General features: G+C 45.4%; 12 protein-coding genes across 12 annotated transcripts; 9 read left to right on the plus strand and 3 right to left on the minus strand.

Annotated features, from left to right (window-relative positions):
• Positions 1-64: 64 nt before the first annotated feature.
• Positions 65-2,653, minus strand: KUCA_T00001626001 (uncharacterized protein; the record flags this gene model as incomplete). Its single annotated transcript, XM_022603825.1, has 1 exon — positions 65-2,653. The coding sequence occupies one exon, from the start codon at positions 2,651-2,653 to the stop codon at positions 65-67; it is 2,589 nt and encodes an 862-aa protein (XP_022457667.1).
• Positions 2,654-3,090: 437 nt separating this feature from the next.
• Positions 3,091-3,555, plus strand: KUCA_T00001627001 (uncharacterized protein; the record flags this gene model as incomplete). Its single annotated transcript, XM_022603826.1, has 1 exon — positions 3,091-3,555. One exon carries the CDS (start codon positions 3,091-3,093, stop codon positions 3,553-3,555), a length of 465 nt encoding a protein of 154 aa, XP_022457668.1.
• Positions 3,556-3,667: 112 nt separating this feature from the next.
• KUCA_T00001628001 (uncharacterized protein) lies at positions 3,668-5,827 on the minus strand (the record flags this gene model as incomplete). Its single annotated transcript, XM_022603827.1, has 1 exon — positions 3,668-5,827. One exon carries the CDS (start codon positions 5,825-5,827, stop codon positions 3,668-3,670), a length of 2,160 nt encoding a protein of 719 aa, XP_022457669.1.
• A 363-nt stretch (positions 5,828-6,190) lies between these two features.
• On the plus strand, positions 6,191-8,237 carry KUCA_T00001629001 (uncharacterized protein; the record flags this gene model as incomplete). The annotated part of the gene is made up of 2 exons (XM_022603828.1): positions 6,191-6,239; positions 6,295-8,237. The coding sequence occupies 2 exons, from the start codon at positions 6,191-6,193 to the stop codon at positions 8,235-8,237; spliced, it is 1,992 nt and encodes a 663-aa protein (XP_022457670.1).
• An 85-nt stretch (positions 8,238-8,322) lies between these two features.
• On the plus strand, positions 8,323-8,984 carry KUCA_T00001630001 (uncharacterized protein; the record flags this gene model as incomplete). Its single annotated transcript, XM_022603829.1, has 2 exons — positions 8,323-8,348; positions 8,408-8,984. 2 exons carry the CDS (start codon positions 8,323-8,325, stop codon positions 8,982-8,984), a joined length of 603 nt encoding a protein of 200 aa, XP_022457671.1.
• Positions 8,985-9,242: 258 nt separating this feature from the next.
• Positions 9,243-10,034, plus strand: KUCA_T00001631001 (uncharacterized protein; the record flags this gene model as incomplete). Its single annotated transcript, XM_022603831.1, has 1 exon — positions 9,243-10,034. The coding sequence occupies one exon, from the start codon at positions 9,243-9,245 to the stop codon at positions 10,032-10,034; it is 792 nt and encodes a 263-aa protein (XP_022457672.1).
• Positions 10,035-10,184: 150 nt separating this feature from the next.
• KUCA_T00001632001 (uncharacterized protein) lies at positions 10,185-13,376 on the plus strand (the record flags this gene model as incomplete). The annotated part of the gene is made up of 1 exon (XM_022603832.1): positions 10,185-13,376. One exon carries the CDS (start codon positions 10,185-10,187, stop codon positions 13,374-13,376), a length of 3,192 nt encoding a protein of 1,063 aa, XP_022457673.1.
• A 166-nt stretch (positions 13,377-13,542) lies between these two features.
• KUCA_T00001633001 (uncharacterized protein) lies at positions 13,543-14,643 on the plus strand (the record flags this gene model as incomplete). Its single annotated transcript, XM_022603833.1, has 1 exon — positions 13,543-14,643. One exon carries the CDS (start codon positions 13,543-13,545, stop codon positions 14,641-14,643), a length of 1,101 nt encoding a protein of 366 aa, XP_022457674.1.
• A 667-nt stretch (positions 14,644-15,310) lies between these two features.
• Positions 15,311-16,318, minus strand: KUCA_T00001634001 (uncharacterized protein; the record flags this gene model as incomplete). Its single annotated transcript, XM_022603834.1, has 1 exon — positions 15,311-16,318. The coding sequence occupies one exon, from the start codon at positions 16,316-16,318 to the stop codon at positions 15,311-15,313; it is 1,008 nt and encodes a 335-aa protein (XP_022457675.1).
• Positions 16,319-16,633: 315 nt separating this feature from the next.
• Positions 16,634-17,344, plus strand: KUCA_T00001635001 (uncharacterized protein; the record flags this gene model as incomplete). Its single annotated transcript, XM_022603835.1, has 1 exon — positions 16,634-17,344. The coding sequence occupies one exon, from the start codon at positions 16,634-16,636 to the stop codon at positions 17,342-17,344; it is 711 nt and encodes a 236-aa protein (XP_022457676.1).
• Positions 17,345-17,606: 262 nt separating this feature from the next.
• On the plus strand, positions 17,607-18,701 carry KUCA_T00001636001 (uncharacterized protein; the record flags this gene model as incomplete). Its single annotated transcript, XM_022603836.1, has 2 exons — positions 17,607-17,753; positions 17,826-18,701. 2 exons carry the CDS (start codon positions 17,607-17,609, stop codon positions 18,699-18,701), a joined length of 1,023 nt encoding a protein of 340 aa, XP_022457677.1.
• Positions 18,702-18,951: 250 nt separating this feature from the next.
• Positions 18,952-19,990, plus strand: KUCA_T00001637001 (uncharacterized protein; the record flags this gene model as incomplete). The annotated part of the gene is made up of 2 exons (XM_022603837.1): positions 18,952-18,997; positions 19,074-19,990. 2 exons carry the CDS (start codon positions 18,952-18,954, stop codon positions 19,988-19,990), a joined length of 963 nt encoding a protein of 320 aa, XP_022457678.1.
• Positions 19,991-20,152: the final 162 nt, after the last annotated feature.

The following is a 20,152-nucleotide window of genomic DNA, read 5'->3' on the forward strand; positions in this document are numbered from 1 at the left end:
TAACACGAAAATAAAATGCGCTTTATAATTTGATAACATTTTGTTGACAGAGATTACTGTGGCCCTATTCATCACTCTCATTGATGGCTTCAGGATACCTCTGCCCCTCTTCCTCCTCATCACTCGTATCGGGGTTGGCGATGAAAAGTTTCAAGCCAGGCTCTGAGGGACGGTAGGTGAAAGTACTTCTTATGCTGGACTGCCTGTTCAACCCATTGGTGCTGTTCGCCGGCTGTGCGGTCTCCAAGATCGATCTCCCGGTCTGTAGTTTCCGTAGTTGCTCTCCTGGGGTTTCCACAGTTGGCGGTGTCAGTGGAGTAACTATTCCACTGCTAACGTCATCATCGTCATCAACCTCAGAAGCAAGTAGTCTGGGCTTCAGCGTACCATGTTTGATATCAGCACTTGACAGAATACTCTTCCTCCAACTGTCGGAAGAAGACTTTGAAAGAGTCTTGGTGTGAGTCTTCGTAGCAGATGAATGTGGTCTGATAGCAATGGGCAAACTCGCACTTTGCTTAGACTTTTCGCTATACGCAGTTCCAGCTTTTTTCCTAAGAGCAGCAACATACGCCGACCTAATACCCAGCCCATCTGGCACATGCCCGGTGCTATTTGCTACGAGGGTGCTCTGCTGGGAGTCACGTGTAAGCTCAGTCGCAGTAATAGGGATTTGCTGGCGTCTGGTCCGTGGAGCTCCATTAACATCAACCAGTCTGTTACTTCCTGATACATCAGCTAGGGCATCGGTACTTGCATAAGTAGGATAGAAACTCTCCTGGGAAGGAGATTGGTCTCTACTCACTGCATAGTCACTGCCATGTGAATAAGCAGGCTCCGATTCAATGGCACGATCGTGCGCACTAGCATCCTCTGATGTGGTCGCACTGGAAGTCATATTGCGGACAACCATCTGTTTCGGTAAATCCTCCTCTTCATATGGAGAGTAGAAAGGAGATCTAGCAACGAAGTTCAAATCGTAATCTTCGTTTTCATTGCTATCGCTGGATTCCACAGTCGCAGGCAATATCTGACCAGCAATGTCAGAGCTCTCACTGGGCAATTTGGGCAGAGGAAAAGGCTCACGCACTGTTTCCTCCAAAGGGGAACCAGTCCCCAAAATCTTTTCCATGGAGTTATTTCTGTCCAACACCGAGTCTCCAGAGGAAACCCGAGTAAATCCATCTTCATCGTTGCGCCCAATGTTAACGTTAACAGAGCTGTTATCGTCGCGGTACAAAGAGCGGTTATCCACCATTTCAAGAGAAAGTCGTCTGCGAGAATATGGGCTAGTGTGGACAGAATCTGCAGCTTGCCACAGATTTTCGCCATATGGCTCATCAATAGACCCATTATTCAGTGAATGCAAACCCTCGTTGAACTGCTTGGTATTTGGAATGGGTGCCAATGCATCCTCCGCTTCACCTGGCCTATAAGGTGGCACATCGAAGTCCCTCTCAGATCCCTCAGACTCTCCCATCTCGTAATCTCCAACTTGACTCTTACCATAGTATCGTTCTTCGTCGGAAGATACAACATCTGCATTGGCTATGGACAATCCCTTGATCTTCGGCTGGAGATCCACCCCAAACGAGGACCCAAGCTCTCCATTAGGCGACGGCAAAATTGAATTGAACGAGGGCTCATAAGAACCACGTTCATCTTCGCGACTTGTTAACTCCTCGCTTGACTCTACTGGTTCCCCAACATCGTAGAAGACGTCCTCATCTTCTGCCGAAGCAGTTGTAGCGGGGGAAAACTGCCCAGTTTGCGCAAACGCAGGTCTGGGCAAATCCACACTCTCATCAGTCATGGGGATATCCACAGAGGTAATCTGGGCAATCACTGGAGTAGCATCCGATTCCGTCGCAGCATCGTCAAGATGGATACCTAGTCCTGAAGGGGATATCACCTGGTCTAGCGGCGAACGCAATTGGCCAGCATCAGACGATGGGAATTGGCTGCTCGTCTTCAGAGGCGAATACTCGCTGGAGGATACCGTCAAGTTGGAAAACGCAGCAGCGCTGACATTGGCTTCTTTCAATCGCAGCAAAGATATCTCATTATCCAACGAGGTCATAAGATCACCAAACTCTGGATTACCTGCTGAAACCTCTCGCTGTTGAACCGGAATCGCCTCAAGGCTATTGCTGGAAGCTCCAACATCACTATCGATCACCACGAACTGTCTTGGGCGTCTAGTCCGTTTCCTGGTAACACTAGTGTTACCAGCATCAACTATATATGGATCCATGGACTCATGTTGCGGTATTGAGGGCATCTGTGACTGAGGACGATGCAAGGGTTGTGACGGAGGTTGTGACTGAATTTTTGGTGTCTGCGAGGTTGTCTGTTGTCTGTCGCTTGGCGGAGTCGAAAGCAGCGACGAGTAGCGTTGGCTAGACCCATAGGTCTGGCTCGATTTTCGCGGCGTAGTCAATATGGGGCCATCGTCTGTTGGCAGATTGATAGTTCTGGTGGGAGTTGAACCAGATGGAGGCAATGGGATCGACTTCCTTCGTTCTGGCTTGGACGCGGTCTTTGGCGTCGTTTTTGGCGCAGGCGATGCTTCCGCACCTGGGGCTCCGAGTAGAAAAGAGGTCGCCTTGAACATTATAGAGGACCTCTTGCGAGAATTGTCCTTTGGAGGCATTTTGAGGACTCAGGAAACAACCAGGGTTCAATCTGAGGGCTAGGATTGTTGATAATTTCAGTTTGGCTCTTGTGTGGTAAAAATAGCCATCTGAGAAGCTCAGATTAAGAAACACGCCAGGAACAGTCAATAAAGACGGCTAGAATCTCCCGAAAAGCAGAAAAAAGCAAAACACACGTCCAATTCAGTCTGAAACAAAATTCAAATACCCGAAAATCACGCAGGATCAATGAGAGCACCAAACAATATCGAACGCAACATAGACTCTCTTGCGAGTCCAGCTATTCCCATGTGTGTGTCAGGACTAGATTTGGGGAAGAGGCCGGGTAACATCCGAGATGTGGAAATCTGGAATTTTTTTTTCAGTCCAGATGGCCTGTACACTTACGGATGAGATTTTTCCCCGGTAAACACAGAAGAATAAATAAGACAGAATAATGTCTAAGAAGGAAAAGACATCTTCCAAGGAGGAAGGAGAAGACAATTACGAGAAGAGGCTGCCGGCCCTTCTTCCATTTGCCCGTCCATTGGCACCAAAGAAGCTGAACAAGAAGGTTTTGAAGACGGTCAAGAGGGCCTCCAAAGCTAAGCATGTTAAGAGAGGTGTAAAGGAAGTTGTGAAAGCTCTCAGAAAGGGTGAGAAGGGACTGGTAATCATTGCCGGTGATATCTCCCCTCCAGATGTGATTTCCCATATTCCAGTGCTCTGCGAGGACAGTTCGGTTCCATACGTCTTCCTACCATCTAAGGAGGACCTGGGGTCAGCTGGTGCCACTAAAAGACCAACATCGTGTGTGATGATCGTACCTAACGGCTCCAAGGGCAAGAAGGTTGACGCTAAAGCCGCTTCTGAATACAGCGAAGGGTTTGATGAGATAGTGAAGGAGATCCCTTCGTTGTAACTAGTATCACATAACGTTTCAAAAAATCGCTTTTAATTATCGGATCCACCAGTTTATCAATGCTGATTGTATTTACAATGATGGCTGTTTCTAATAAATATTTTGGACACTTCTACTGCGGAGTGTTCTTCAGCTGGGTTTTCACCCATCCTTCAAGACCACCCTCGATGATGATGTCCTGCAGGTTAGTTCCCAATTCACCAACTTTCTCCTTCAAAGCAACGTTTCCTGCCTCGTCTGTTACTGTGACAGTAGAGGAGGTGACGTCCCATCTCAGCTTCCATCCGGTACGTCTGGTCAGCTCTTTGGGGGCATCAGCGTACTTCTTTCTCAGCAAGTCAATCAACTTGGGCAATTCCAACGTCAAGAGAGCATTGTTGATAGAGTTTCTGAAAAAGATGTTTCCAAAGGAACCTGCAACCACAAGTTTCATGTCTCTGGCAAGTATGCACGTAGCGGCCTGTTCTCTCGAAGACCCGGTACCGAAGTTGTAACCACTCACAATGATATCACCGGCATTTGTCTTTGAACCAAACTCGGAGTCGTAGTTCTCCATGCAAACCTCAGCCATCTTCTCTCTGGGAACATCGTCCTGATAAGTGTACTTACCTGGGTAGATACCATCGGTATTGATATTGTCGGCATCACAAAGAATGAGCTCACCTTCTATAGAGCTTGGGAATCCTGGCAAGGTCTCACCAGCAGCAACCTCCTCGGATTCGCCTGCTGGCTTCTCGTTGATGGTGATAGTTTTCTTGATATCTCTAAGTGGTTCAACAGCTTTACCCAACACTTCCTCGGGTGCTCCAATCTTGCCAAGAATGGCAGAAGCGGCAACAACCTCTGGGGAGGCCAAGTAGGCCAAAGCATCTTTGCTTCCCATTCTACCCTTGAAGTTTCTGTTGGTGGCAGAGATACCCACCTGACCAGGCTCCAGCAGGCCAGCACCCAGACCGATACATGGGCCACAACCAGCAGGAAGTGGAGTGCAACCAGCCTCCAAGAGAGTACTCCAAGCACCCTCGGCCTCGGAGTCCTTCTGGACCTCGGAAGAAGCAGCGGCAATGTAGAATTCAACACCTGGGGCAACCTTGTGGCCCTTGACAACGTCTGCAGCAGCCTTGATATCACTCAAACGCGAGTTTGTGCACGACACGAGGTAGGCCTTGTCGACCTTGATATTCTGGGCAGAAAGATCAGCCAAAGAAGTGGAGATCTTGACGGAGTTTGGGCCCGAGATGTATGGCGACAGCGAGCTAAGGTCAACCGTAAGAGTCTTAGCGTAAAATGCGTCTTGATCGGCCACAGTGGCCTCGGTGGTCAACCTCTCAATTGTGGTTTGGTTTATTCTGGGGTGATTTGGTCCAACTCTGAGCAATCTGTTGGTATACCAGTTTATCAGAGTTTGATCTATTGGGAAAACACCCGAAAGAGCACCCCATTCTGTGGTCATGTTGGCAATGGTAAGTCTGTAGTCAACAGACAATTTTGAGACAGCCTCACCGGTGAATTCAATGGCATGGTTGAGCACCTCGTCGTTGTTGAACAGACCACAAAGAGCGACAATCACATCCTTACCAGTGACTCCATCAGGAAGCTCACCAACGAGCTCAACCTTGGCCACGGGTGGAATTTGCCACCAAGTCTGGCCAGTAGCCCAAATAGACGCGGCATCTGTTCTCACGATGGGAGTACCAAGGGCACCAATACCACCGTATGTGTTTGAATGAGAGTCAGAGGCCACAGTCAAGTTACCTGGAAATGCATATCCTTCTTCGATCATAATCTGGTGACCGATACCTCTTCCAGCAGGGTAAAAATCAATTCCCTGAGAACGGGCAAACTCCTCGATGTTCTTGTATTTGGTCAAATTCTTCTCAGTCTTGTTCTGGACATCGTGGTCCAAGGTATTGACAATCTGCCTGTTATCTTTCACCTTGGAAGCACCCAAACCCATGAACTTCATGGCAACGGGCCACGAGTTGTCATGGGACATCACATGTGCTGGTTTGATAGTAACATAATCACCACTGTGGACCAACTTGCCCTGGGGTAACCCAACAGCGTACTTCTGCACAATCTTCTCGGTATAATTCTGACCCAAGGCTATTGAAGATGAACTCAATAGCCTCTTGCTGAAAAGGGCCCTCGAGCTTTGTAAGCGTTTGAAGCTACACGCAGATAACATCCCTGGAGCCAAAAAACGGAAACGTAGGAAAACCCGTTGTTGTAGTAGAACCTGTGGTGCATTCAAATCAGTCATATTTTTCATGGTTTTTTGGCCGGCGACGGTGGGTCACGCACGTCCTTTTCGCCTGAAAGCGGCGCTGGATATGACTGAGAGATGTCGGTCTGACCAATGGCGGCGTCGCTGAAAGTCAGCTACCATTTATGAACTGTCTGGAATTTAACAATGTTTTGCTCAGCTTTGTTGTATTCTAAGACGTTTCCATGATTTTTTAGTTTCAAAAAAGACGAAAATATCGCAAATGGTTTGCGGTTCATGGTTTTCAATTACAAATATGTGCGGTGATGAAATGGGTACAGTCCACGACTATTTTAGTACTCGGTGAGGCTTCTCAATAAGGATGAGGACATACATTCATTACGACTACAATTCCATGATAGGACGCCAATGAGACCGTCCAGGAAAAGCATTGAAGTTAATAGCCTCAAAGAAAATGGTATGTGGTTGGTGGGTTTTGTATAGCGCTTTTTGCAACTAACAAATAGCAATAGGACGAAATCTGTTGTATGCTATAGACTCTCACTCTACGGTGTTTCTGAAGCAGTTCAGTTGTTCGCCAGAACTGATAGATACTCTTGCGCACTCTGCCGCTCATGCACGAATTGTGTTGGTTGATACTTCACGAGATAGAATAAATCTCATTTGCCAACGATTAGAGGAAACTCACTGGAAACTCATTTCTGGTTCCCGGTGGGGGAGCTTGATGGTCTCCAAACTCGGTGTTCAGCTGAAACTGATAGATTCAGACGCTTTGTGTCTGCAAATATCAAAAGGAGAGATATGGAAAGATGGTCTCTATGTGGTTTGCAACTCCCAAGCTGGTTCTCTTTCAATGGACGTTTTGGTTACTATGCTCGCTGCCAAACAGCGTGAATGTGGGTTGAAGGTACTGCTTCCAGAGTCTGTCCACTGCGATGTAACGCTTGCCCACGACGTATTCAAGGATGATTTTATACATCTTACTATAGAAGGGCTGAACACTGCTTTTGTTCAAAAATATTTTCTTTCGAAAGCAAGCTCGAGTCTTTACAGAGATGAAGTTGTGTCATGTATTCGTCATCAGAGAGCTTATGAAACATCCCGCAAAGCACTAATATTTGTCCCAACACTCACTGAGATTGACTTCATGATAGAAGAGATTTCCAAAGGAGAGGTGAGGCCTCCATCAGTCTATGTCATCGAATCCGAACAGGATGCCGGTAAACTTGGGCAAGTGCTCGATCAAGTCCAGGAGGAGAAAAACTTCTACATCCTATTTGTTCTCGATAAGCACGAAGTTATTCAAACCATGATATTAAATTTGCGTCTTTCAGGACTTGCTTTTGAACTGTTCGATTTTGCAATTGACTGTGGTGTGCACTCTATTGATACATACAGCATCGAGACTCAGCGAGAGAAGACTGTGACTGTTTCATCATCGAGAACTTCAATTTTCCATAAAGTTCTTTTTTTTTCGGAAATTCAGGCCAGGTCAAATTATTTTCTTTTGCTGACAGAGGAATCTTTCAAGAATGACCTGAATCCTTTACTTCCTGAAAGACACCACAAATGCCTGCACACGTCTTTGCTCTTGCTACAGAAATTTTACGGTAGAGATGAGGCTTTTTATGCATCAGCATTTGTTAAGACAGCTTCAACAGCTAGGGTGGCAGGTAGTTTGGCATATTTGAAGAGTTCACGCACATGCAGCGCCAGCAGTGTACTATGGACAGGTTTCCCGTGTATCCCTATTGCCGATGAAAACTGGTTGTATATGGTGGAATCTCTGGATTTTGCACTGCAGGAGTTTTCTCACGCTATTTTTGTGTGCCTCGCCAAGATTGCGAGTTTGATATACGCGTTTGATCAGCACCCCGTATCCAGTGAGTACGGTATATTGTGTCAGCGATTGAACGACAGGGATATGGGCAATCTCAGGGCAAAAGAAAGTGACTTTCTGACGATTCTTAACTTGTGGATGGAATGGAATAACAAAAGTTTCCGACGTGGTAACTTCAATAGAGGCTCGGTGGTGAAAAATGGCATGGAGATATCAGAAACGTACTTCAAAAACATTGTTCGGACCTATCCGTCGCACACGGACTCCAACACACCAGACGAATTGTCGAATGATGTCTTCAAATGCCTGACCTTTGGATTTTTTGCCAACCGTGCTGTCATTACTTCTACGCTCCCTTTATATGATGAGTGGATCATCAAGTTTAAGCCGAGCGATGCTGATGGCACCGAAGCTTACTTGCCTATTGCGATTAGGGAGCCGAAAAAAGATGCCATGCTTCTGAAAGAAGGAAATATTTGCATCTTTTTCAGGCTTGATTCTAACCAAGAAACTCTTTTCCTGGGAATCAATCAGCTAGGAGACGATCTAATCACCAGTGCAAAAGCCGCACGCTTTTCATTTCTGAGGGATGAGGTAGTGCTTGGCCGAATGTGAAAAAAATTTAGTACTCCTAGGATCTCTCAGGAATGATTTTTTCATTAGGCTCTGTGAAACAAACTGTATAATATTAACGACAGATATGACGACTTCTGCAGAGAAAGAATTGTAAGTTCCGAAAATTAGTCACTGTGATATGGGGACCCCTTGGCTAACACAATATGCAGAAAACCTGTGACGGTAGAGAAACCAATTCCTGTCGCCTATGACCTGGGCAACATGGCGGTTTTCGACCCAAACCCTTTGGAACATACAAAGCTGACTGATTCTAGCGAGGTCAACACGTATTTGAAAGATGTGACTCGTGACAATGTGCAGCTTTTACTTAACCAGATCCTGTCTCTTCCATTGAAGACGACCACTGATTCCTCCAGCGGTCAGAACGCAACCATGACGCTAATCAACTTGCCAAACCCCTCGACTCCATTGCCGAGAGAAAAGGCTATTCCTAAGGCCAAAGAGCCCACCAGATGGGAATTGTTTGCTGCCAAAAAGGGAATCAAAGCTAAGGGTAAGGATGGAAAGATGGTGTACGACGAAGATGCCGGCGAATGGGCTCCTAAATGGGGTTACGGTGGAAAGAACAAGAAGGTGGATGATCAATGGCTTGTGGAGGTTGAGGATGAGGTCAAAGATACTAGTAAAGAGCTGATAGATCCTAGATCCCTCAGGAGAGACGAAAGGAAAAAGCTGATCAAGAAGAATGAATTGCAGCATAAGAGAAACCTTCAAGGAAGGAAATAAAGCATCTGGTGAAAAAAGGTTATCGTGTGTACGTTTTTTAGTTTGACTACTTAGTGTTTGTCTGAAATCGTAAAGTTTACCCGAAGCTTTTGGCAAAATTTCGGGCCTCACTTCGAAGCAGCTCGAAGCACATAGAGGCATCTCATTTTGGTGCGTGCTTGCCCCATCACCAAATTCGTGCAATCCCCCTGGTCTTAGTATCTGTGTTCTTCTTATATCTTTCTTTTTTCTGAGATAAACAGAGAGATTTCTAGAAAAATGGCCAAATATGATGTCAGTCAATTAACCCCCACAATAGATGCCATTATACGAGTGTCGGATATGAACGTGCTCAGCATGAGACGACTCAGGTTAGTACTGTCTGCGATAGTGAACACCAATCTTTCCGGGGAAAAAGATGAACTCCACAAACTGGTGCTTGAAAGAATACAACTGATGCAACAACAGGAGAAAAAGCAAAAATCTAAAGTTGATCGGAACTCTGAAAAGTTCAAGAGAGAACTGGATAAAGAGAACTTGATAATGGCTCAGAGACTCAACCCAGGCTGGGGCAAAAAGGGATTAGTGGGACACGTGAAAAAACGGGCCAAGCCAGATGCGAACAAAAACAGAGGAGCAAAGAAACTCTACAAGCTTCATCCCATCCTGGCTGAGTTTATGAACAAAGACGTGTCGGACCGTTTTGAGATAACGAAAGAAGTGTGGAGGTACATCAAGGATAAGAACCTACAGAATCCAGCCAACCGCAGAGAAATAATAGCAGACTCCAAACTAGCGAAGGTATTCAAGGAAAGATTTGACATGTTCTTCATTGCTAAGAAGATGGGGGATTATTTGATTCCATTGGAGGAAGATGGAGAGCGGGTCTCTGATGAGGATGAACAGGAGGAAGCTATTGATGAAGACGACGACGACGATGAAGATCAAGATCAAGAAGAAGAAGAAGAAGAAGAAGAAGACGAAAATTTTGGAGAACACATAGCCGAGCAAATTGAAGCTGATATGAAAAATCCCACTGGTGAAGCTATCGTTAAGTCAGAGTTTAAATAGTGAAACTTTTCAATTATATGTACGCAATGGCCCTTACATTGATGTCCCAAACGTAATTTCGGGCTGTGCTAGATAGCAGATGAGGAGCGTACTGGAAACTTACCCTTTCTACTAACCATTCCTTCATTTCTTAACAAAACAACCTCCACAATGGAAGGTAAAAATCCTGAGACGGATGTCGCAATTGATGTTTTACGAGTGCTTATAGTTCTCTACAGAATGTCACATAGTGTTGAACCCAGTGATCCCAGCTTACCTCCACTCACACGTGAATCAACTGCTTCATCTAACTCATCAGGACATCAGAAAAAATACTCTTTGAAAATACGAAGGGGAGAGACTTTTGGCGATTTTTACGCGAGACTTATCAATTGCTTGAAGATGGTTGCTAGAAATGAGATCACCACTACTATACCGAAACCCACCAAAGAATGTTTCCTCGCGTTCCTGTCGGCGTACTCCACGATGCCTCAGATATTGGACTCCCCACAGACTTTGGTTGGTTTATTCTCGCAAGTGGCTGCCAAAAGAAACCTCGAAGTTGCGTCTACCACACGAGAGTTTATTAATTTCATTTTGAGCGAATGTCGTCCTGATCTGGAACTTTCTTCGACATTTGCAAAGATCAGAGACAGCTTGATCGTTCCACAGGATACGGTTGAACCTGCAAAATTGCCCCTGGTGGGAACTTTCTTAGCTGTATTTGGCAAGGATTCTGATTGGCTTGACGCCAAAGTGGCGAAACACAAAAGCGAATCAGTTGGTGCGGTCTATTATGAAGTGTTTGACACGGCCATATTGCCGTTCTCTGCAGATAGTTTCCCTAACGAGAAGGCATATCGAAAGTGGCTTTCCAAGGACCAGCAGGAGAGGTTAAAAATTAAGGAAGGACTTCCTAGAAAGGGAATACGAGGAAATGGCAAACAGGCCTTCCCCACAAAACCTTACGCAACTCTCGCCGAGTTGTGTAAGCGATGCGTTAATTATTGCATAGAAAACAGCAAGCCGCTCGATGAAGAAATACGCAAATTAATAAACGAGTGCAGTATTTTGTGGTTGATTGACCCATTCTCGGAGTCTCTTCAGTTCTTGACCTCTGCTTATCATGTTGGAGTTGAACGGATAGAAGAAGTTGCATTGCTCCAGGTGTTTACTGTATCTGAGCAGCTTGCTTTCGAGAGAAAGTACTACAACGATCTCGAAAACTGGCCTTCTGCTCACCAAAATAGCTGGAGAAAGCTTTTGAACGCATTTTATGTGTTGAGTCTTGAGAAATTGCAGAGCATGACCAAGACGTTGCATGAAAGGCACAAGCTGTTTGATCCACTTGTGATTTTCGTCCAATCAAACATACTGCGTGACCCTCTGTTCACTGACAGATCGAATGACTTGCCGGAGCGACTGCGTCACTGCATTACTTTGTCTGCAAAACAATCATATGAATCAATCCCCAAAGAATACACTGGCTTCTTGCGATTAGATTCGTATCTACGCAAAGTAACTGAAACATTCTCAATTGCAAGACGAACTTGCAGGCATGAGATACAGCCCGGGTTCAATATAAGCAAGTTTTTTGCGGAAGAATCCTACAAAATAGCATCGTCGTTGGCCCAGGATTGCTTGGGGTCCAAGGAATCGCCGCATGATATACGAGAGCTGAATTCGATTGTCATGAATTATTCTGCCTTGAAGTTATTTGCTGGTTTCAAGGATTATAGCGCGGACGAAAAGGTGTTTTTTGCGTTTGCAGCGTCTCTCATAAAAGACTTGAACGAGGGACTCTTGAAACATATCACCAAATTCGGAGACAACGATACTTTCACAAGACAATCAGATGAGATTCGGTTTAGCAGTATTGTTATCGACATTTTTGACCTTTGTAAAGCACATCGCGATCTTGCGCTTTGGCGAGGAGATGATGCGCTACTCAAAGCCAAAGTGTCTGCTATGGCATACGAAGGAATTGCGGAAGCGATCATCTTGTATTCTAACAAGCTGCTTAACAAGATCCAGCAAAACCTCCAGAGCTCTGCTCAGACCGTTCGTCTAATGTCAAAAGTTGTTTTCGAGCAAGAAAGTTGCGTGGCCCTGAACAACTTGAACACAGTGTTGAAAGAGCTAAACGCCATAGAGGAGGGAGCTGATTTGGACTTATTGTCTGATATATTGGAGAGACATGAAAAAACTGCAAGAAAGAGGGTAAGAGGCAATAGGATGAATCTGACTGTGAGTATATTGCAAGCGGATCTGGTAGTACCCGTGACAGAGTCATCCAATGTGTTTGCAGCCGTTTCTGTTGCTGACAAGAAGTTAAAAACGAGATCAGTGCCCCTTTGTGCTAGTCCGCGTTGGGCAGAGGAACTGGAATTCGAAATAACGAATCCTAGAGAACCTTTTTATGTGGAAGTAAGAGGGGGGAAGAAATTGTACATGGACTCCAAATACATCCCAGATCTCTTGAGAATAAAACAGAGGGGTGTTCCGGTGAAGTCCACGGTTCAGGACCGCAATTCCAAGGCCAAACTCCACATTGAAGTGTTCCTAGAAGATAGAAAGGAAAACCCAGTTTTTTTCATGGGAAGAGCTCGTCGTATTCTTTTGAGAGATAGAGAGATTGCATTATCTCTTTTTGCCCTCAAGTTGTGTGCCCCTGCTCTAGATCTCATGTTATCTCGTCAACTTGATGATGAGTCCACTTTCTCTGTTTTTGAGTACCTCGATCAGAATTTGATGGTGCTATCAAATACCCTGACAAGCGACTCCTTCGAAGATGTCAAGGACAAATCCTGGAACTCTTTATATGGGGCAAGCTTAGCGCTGCTTCTGCCATCATTTGACGAGATTCGCGACGACCCAGATACAACGGCTGTGGACAACCTGATCGACCGTTTCATGGTATTCGGAGGTTTTGGGCCTCGGAAGGCCATCCTGGACCCCAATTTACTAATTTCATGGATGGCACAATTGAAAGGGATTATATATGGTGTCTCTGACTCAAGCTCAGAGGACATGAAAGTGTTTGATGAGATCTTAGGGTGGTACGAACTTCCCATTGAGGAGCTTAGACATCTGTACATCTCCAAGCAAAAGTCGCTTTCAGGAAAGCCAGTTTCCGTTGTTTCAAGAAACCTCTCCAGACGAGCCTCTATGAGGATGGGTTCTCGGAGTATCAGACAACGTGATGCTGACGCCTTGAAACAGCTCAAACAAACTGAGACCATAAAAGTCAGAGAAGCTTGCGACCGCATCCTCAAAGTTTTGCTGGCAAAGGATGATAAGGCATTTGTGAGACAGGAATTAGACACATTGAACAGTAGACAAAGTAATGTAATGAGTGAATAATTTTAATAACAACATTTTCGAGTAATTTCTTGCAGTAAACTTGCAGCACAAAGTATCTTCAGCTGCGGCTCAAGATTACCCGAAATGGACGCGATCCAAAAACACACCAGCAGTACCTCAGACGCGTTTTTTAGCCCAACTACTTTGCAATCATCCGATAAGTACAATGCCGCTTGATGGCGAGAATAATCCCCTGGAGCATTCCAGATTCTCTGAGTATATTATTCTATATACAACTGATGTGGTGAAGAAGCTCAAGAAGTGGCATGACGGTAAACTACGGTTCTTTGAGTTCAACAGAAAGATAATTGTGTACTCGGAGAATGGCCATGTGGTGAACACAGATTTCAGCAAAAAGTTTCAGCTTTACAACGAGGGAGACGAGATTGCATTGGCTGGAATGACCGTGCAAATTGTTGAGTCTACAGGAGACTATGAGCGAGACATATCCACGTTGTACAACACAAAAGTTGCCAACGGTAAGCCTACTGATGAGCAAACCATTCCCGCAAAGAAGATCAAATATATGAATGAACCATCTATTGCTACTATGAAGAGCGAAAGGTCTCCATTAAGCACGATATATCCTCCCAGTCAACTCCATTCTACACCGAGGCGAATGGTGGGTCTTACAAGAATACGACATCAATCCACACCGACACCGACGCCGACACCAACATCTGGTCAGCAATCCACCGAGAAGATACGAACTCTCCAATCAGTCGAGCCAAATAAGGGGGCTGTAAAGGCAGCCTTGAAGCCTCCTGCAAGAATACATACGCCTCAGTTACTCACTCCTTCTACAATGAAAACCACGAGAGTTGCCCCAGAGAAGAGCCGGGAGGCTGTCAAGAAGCTTTGTCTGATCTCACCTAGCACGTCGAAAGTTAAGTTGAGAAAAAAGGCTGGTCTAACACCTCGAATCAGACGGAATACTCCCGAGATCATAGAGGTTCCACCTCCACCCCCTCCTATGGATAAGGAACTAGGATCTCCAGAAAGCTCCAAAAGCGAGTGCGCTGCAATTCCTGACTCTGCGATTGAGCAAACTCCGAATAATGCAAGCGAGAGCTTTTCCAGACACGTGGAAGTGTGTGCCAGCGATACCTCGGAGGAGGTTTCTGATTTCGACGAGGATTCAAATCCTAAGGAAACAACTACTGTACACTCCAAAACTGGAATTCGTGAAACTCAAACTGTCACTTATGACTTTGGTCTTGGCGAGGAAGATGCTGGATTCACGCTTTCTGATAGGTTTCGGATATGAGACTACACTGGATAGATTTCAGATTTCAGCAATGGACTTGAGATTAATGAGATTGCAGTGCAAGACTGAACTGGCCAATGTATGAGTCCATCATCCAACAACGAGCGTTTGAGTACTCTGATCGCCTCATACCTGAACGGAGGACGCGTTACTTAGCCGCAAGCTTGGCCGCCTGTGCCGCTGCCTGTCTCTCCTCTCTCCACATCAACAACGGAACAGCGTTTGAAGCAAACACCTTCACGACAGGGAACGATGCCAGCAAACCAGTCACCGCAGCCAAAGCAGGTCTAGTGGCTACTCTATTGGCAACCCATGTCTGTTCTTCTGTTTCTTTGAGGACAACCTTTGGGGTGTGCAAGGAAGATGAGTCCACTGAATAGTTAATAATCAAAGATCGGAGGAGTGTCTTATGAAAATGATGTAGAAATTTCCGTACTTCTGAGAGGGTTTTTTGTTTGTTTTCAATAAATTCCTGACTTAGAATAAGCTGAAGAGAAGAAGGAGGGAGTTGGTTAGAATTCCCACAACACCAAATTTTGTGGTAGGGCACACTTTTGTTCGTTCACGGAGTAAAATACGCTGTGGGGCACATAATACTTTGAGATCTTATATTCATCTAAATTCATGGTTTCTTAAGCATTCTTCTATACATTTACACATCACCGGATTATTTCGAATCTTCAATCTTCTTAGTGAGCTCAGGGACAACCTCAAACAAGTCACCCACCAATCCGACATCCGCAACGCTGAAAATTGGGGCTTCCTCATCCTTGTTGATAGCGACGATAGTTTTGGAGTCCTTCATACCAGCAAGGTGCTGGATTGCACCGGAAATTCCAACGGCCACATACAACTCTGGAGCAACCACTTTACCAGTCTGACCTACCTGCAATGAGTTGTCGCAAAACCCAGAGTCAACGGCAGCTCTTGAGGCACCAATTGCAGCATTCAAGGAGGAAGCCAGAGGCTCAATCAACTCTGCAAATTGCTCCTTAGACTTCAAACCACGACCTCCAGAAACAACTCTTGCAGCAGATCCCAAATCTGGTCTCTCTGATGTAATTAGTTCTTCACTAACAAATTCGGCTTTGTTGCCAGCCTCTGGGGCTTTAACAGAGACAACTTCAACCTCTTGGGCATCACTAAGCTCAACTGGGGCAAATGAAGACCCTCTAATAGAAACAAGAATCACCTTGTCTTTGGACTTCACCGTGGCCAAAGCGTTACCGGCATATATCGGTCTGACGAAAGTGTCCTTGGATTCAACCTTGGTGATATCAGAGATGGGTTGCAAGTCCAACAAGGCACCAACACGTGGCAAAAAGTTCTTTCCAACGGCAGAAGCTGGAGTCAAAACGTGCGTGATATCAGAATCCTTCTGAACGATGTCTACCACCAATGCAGATAGATCTTCTGGGAGCAGATGGTCAAATCTACCATCAGCAGTAACCAAGATTTTGGAGAGGGCCGAGACCTGTTTCAGGCTTGTGGCTGCCTCGGCAGCTTTGGATCCCACGACAAGGGCGGTTATGGGGTTTCCAATCTGCTTCGCAGCTGTCAGAGTTGCGAACGAGGCAGGAGTTATGGTAGAACCCGAGGTCTCTATGAACGCTAGAGTAGAGTTCAGTCTCCTCAATGCGACAACAGCAAGTCTTTTACCATTAATGCCAAGCATCTTCAAATTCTATGCAATTTTTTCGCGAATTAAAGTGACTGGTTGAAGTGCAATCATGATGAATTGAAGCCTTCGTTTCGTCACCCACCCAACAAGAGTCAGAGGTCTGGGTCGTGTACCAACAATCAAAATTTAGAGAATATCTTGAGTGGGTGGAGGAGCTTATCTCAGCTGGCGAACGAAGCATTGTTTTGTTTTATCACGTGGGTGCAGTCTTTCTAACTTTCATCATTTACTGAAGTATAGCAGGTATTGTGGACTGTCGTAGAAATACTCTGCCATTTATAGTTGGTTTTCACGGACATACCGCAGAAGATGAGTGGCCAAAGTTACAGAGGCAGGTACCAAGACAGTCGAGGAGAAAGAGGTGGATACGACTCACATTACTCTTCAAGAGGTAGAGGCGGCTATTGGAGAGGATCTGATAGACAGAGGGGTGGAGGTTACCGTGGACGATATGATGACGATCGTGGTGATCGCGGAGATCGTGGTTACGATGATTATCAGGATGATTACCGCCAGGGCAATCCAGCCCCGCGTGGTCCATCGTATCGAAACGGGGGCTACAGATCAGGTCCAGGATACCAAAGTGAAAATCGCGATGCTCGTGACAATCGTGACAGTTACAACTCTTCCTGGAGAAACGAACAGCACTCAAACTACAGGAGCCCAAGGTCATATCGCGAGGAAAGCAGTAACCACCATAGAGCTAGCGATAGCAGAGCATCTCCACATTCCTTCAATGGAGGTCCAGGTTCTGTTCTTGAAAAAGCAGAGCCAAAGGAGGAGCCTAAGGTTGAGTTCCATCACTGGGTAGTAAGATTAGACGTTCTGCCTGATGATGCCAAAAAGAAGCTCAACGACGCGCTGACGGAGTGTGATTTGAAAACCGAGCAGCTTTTGAAGCTGCTAAAGAAGAAGGACGAGATTGAGCAGAAACTAGAGGCGAGCAAAAGGCAGTGTCATGTTGAGGGTCTCAGGGCTCAACTCACGCAGGAGAAGCTTGAGGCGTTGAATTATCTTTGAAAAAGCAAAGAAATAGGCGATTATTTGTATTATAGTGGGTCCAGAGTGTTTATTCTAATCTTTTTATGTTTCGGTTGCAAGTATTCTCTGCAGTTGTTAAAGTCGGTAGTTGTACATACTTAAGCTTGGACATAACGCTTATGGAAATTGCAGATCTGAAAATTGGTTGGGCCAACTACCTTTAACTGGCCAGTTCTTAACATACATACTTCTTTACATTCCCTTATCTCCATAGCATTGAAGTTGAACAATCCCATCTAAAATGACGTCTATCTTATCTGATATTGATTCTACTCCATTGAAGGTTCTAGTTGGTGCCAGTTTGGTTGTTGGTGCGTGCAAGCTCACTACTACCACCCTCAGCTACTTGGCTCTACTGTTTGATCTATTCCTGTTGCCAGCTGTTGATGTAAGTTTCTGGCGTGCATTTGATTTCAAGGGCTAATTTTCACAGTAATTGATACTAACCGTGGGCCTTTAGTTCAAAAAATACGGTTCCAAAAAAGGATGTTGGGCATTGATCACAGGGGCATCTGACGGTATCGGAAAAGAGTATGCCAAGCAATTGGCGAAAAAAGGTCTAAACATTGTTCTTGTTTCTCGTACTCAATCCAAACTTGAATCCCTGGCAACTGAACTGGAAGCTCAGTATAAAGTTCAAACCAAGGTGGTGGCTTTCGATGCCTCCGTGGACTCCCCTTCCAACTATATCGCTATTGGGAAAGCCATTGAGGGATTGCCTGTGAGTGTCTTGATCAACAACGTTGGCCAATCGCACTCAATTCCAGTTCCATTCTTGGAGACTGAAGAGAAGGAATTAACAGACATCGTGACCATCAACAACCTGGTAACCTTGAAGATCACCCAAGCCGTGGTTCCAACCATTGTGAACTCTGTCAAAACCAAGGCCTCGTCCAGAGGATTGGTACTGACTATGGGCTCCTTTGGTGGTTTACTTCCAACACCATATCTTGCTACCTATTCGGGTTCAAAGGCTTTCTTGCAAAGTTGGTCCAACGCTTTGGCCGGTGAGCTCAAATCGTCCAAAGTAGACGTTGAACTGGTTATCTCATACCTCGTCACATCTGCCATGTCGAAAATTAGACGCTCATCTCTGTCTATTCCTACTCCCAAGGTGTTTGTTGCATCGGTGCTGAAGAATGTAGGACGCAGATGTGGTGCCCAGGAGAGATATGCTACTTCCACTCCGTACCCAATTCACGCCTTGATGCACTGGTGGATTGAGAACACGGTCGGGGTCTACAGTAAAGTTGCCAACACCTTGAATCTGAACATGCACAAATCTATCAGAATCAGAGCCTTGAAGAAGGCTGCCAGAAACCAGAAGAAAGAATAAATATTTATGGTTCAATACTGAAATATAGCTCAAAAATATACGTAACATTTCCGTCATTGCTACATTTGGACGGGATTTAAAGGGTATTTCCCGATGCGGACGGTAGATGCACGTAAATCAGTGTTGTTGTCGATTGGATCTTAAGACCTTCGTGGAATAGCTACTGTGAGTACATTGTAAGACGCGTTCACGGGCACTGTTTTCCTCAAGAAACAGTTTAGTTTTGAAAAATTCTTAGTAAACCGGCACCATGGTTGATATCAATGATTTTCAAAGGCTGGAAAAGGTCGGAGAAGGTAAGTTAGTGTTTGAAGATTTCCTGGGCGTGCCCCTTCCTATCAAGTGCCGGACAACGATCCTAATTTCTCACAGGAACTTACGGTGTGGTCTATAAGGCTCTAGACACCAAGAACAACAACCGTATTGTTGCCTTGAAGAAGATCCGTCTGGAATCTGAGGACGAAGGTGTTCCGTCTACTGCGATTAGGGAGATCTCTCTGCTGAAAGAGCTTAGAGATGACAACATCGTCAGACTCTACGACATTGTCCACTTGGACTCCCACAAGTTGTATCTTGTGTTTGAGTTTCTGGATCTAGATCTCAAAAAATACATGGAAAAAATACAGGGCGAAGAAGGTTTGGGCGGTGACATGGTTAAACGCTTCATGCTGCAGATGATCCGTGGACTCTACTACTGCCACGCCCATAGAATTTTGCACAGGGACTTAAAGCCTCAAAACCTGCTTATTGACAAGGAAGGTAACTTGAAACTGGCAGATTTCGGTTTGGCGCGTGCATTTGGTGTTCCGCTCAGAGCATATACCCACGAAGTTGTCACCCTTTGGTACAGAGCCCCCGAGATTCTGTTGGGTGGAAAGCAGTACTCTACGGGTGTTGATATGTGGTCTGTAGGGTGCATTTTTGGGGAAATGGTGGTTAGAAAGGCTATTTTCCCTGGTGACTCTGAAATCGATCAGATTTTCAGGATCTTCAGAGTCCTCGGTACTCCTACCGAGGCTGTATGGCCTGAAATAAACTATCTTCCGGACTACAAGCCATCATTCCCCAGGTGGAAACCAACAAGACTGGAGGACTTGACCCCTACTTTGGACAACGAAGGTGTTGATCTCCTAAAGAATCTGCTCGTCTATGACCCAGCATCTAGAATCTCGGCCAAAAGAGCTTTGCTGCATCCTTACTTTCAAGGGAAAGGTTATCATCCACCCGTTGAAGATCAAGAGTTCCTCCATCATTCAATGCAAGTTGACTCGTCCAGCGTTTACGTTTAGATTTGGTATTTTGGCTCATTCGGTAATTCATTTTCACGATTTTTTAATTCTTCATCTTTTCGTTTGGTTTTCTGGGTTGGCTGCTGTTTCTTCTGGATTGATTGTGTACACCATCGGCTAGAGATGTTGTCCAGAGCCTGCGCTTCCATCCTCGGCTTATCC

This window comes from Kuraishia capsulata, genomic scaffold, assembly GCF_000576695.1.
Source record: "Kuraishia capsulata CBS 1993 genomic scaffold, Kuraishia_capsulata_scaffold_2, whole genome shotgun sequence".
NCBI lineage: Eukaryota > Fungi > Ascomycota > Pichiomycetes > Pichiales > Pichiaceae > Kuraishia > Kuraishia capsulata.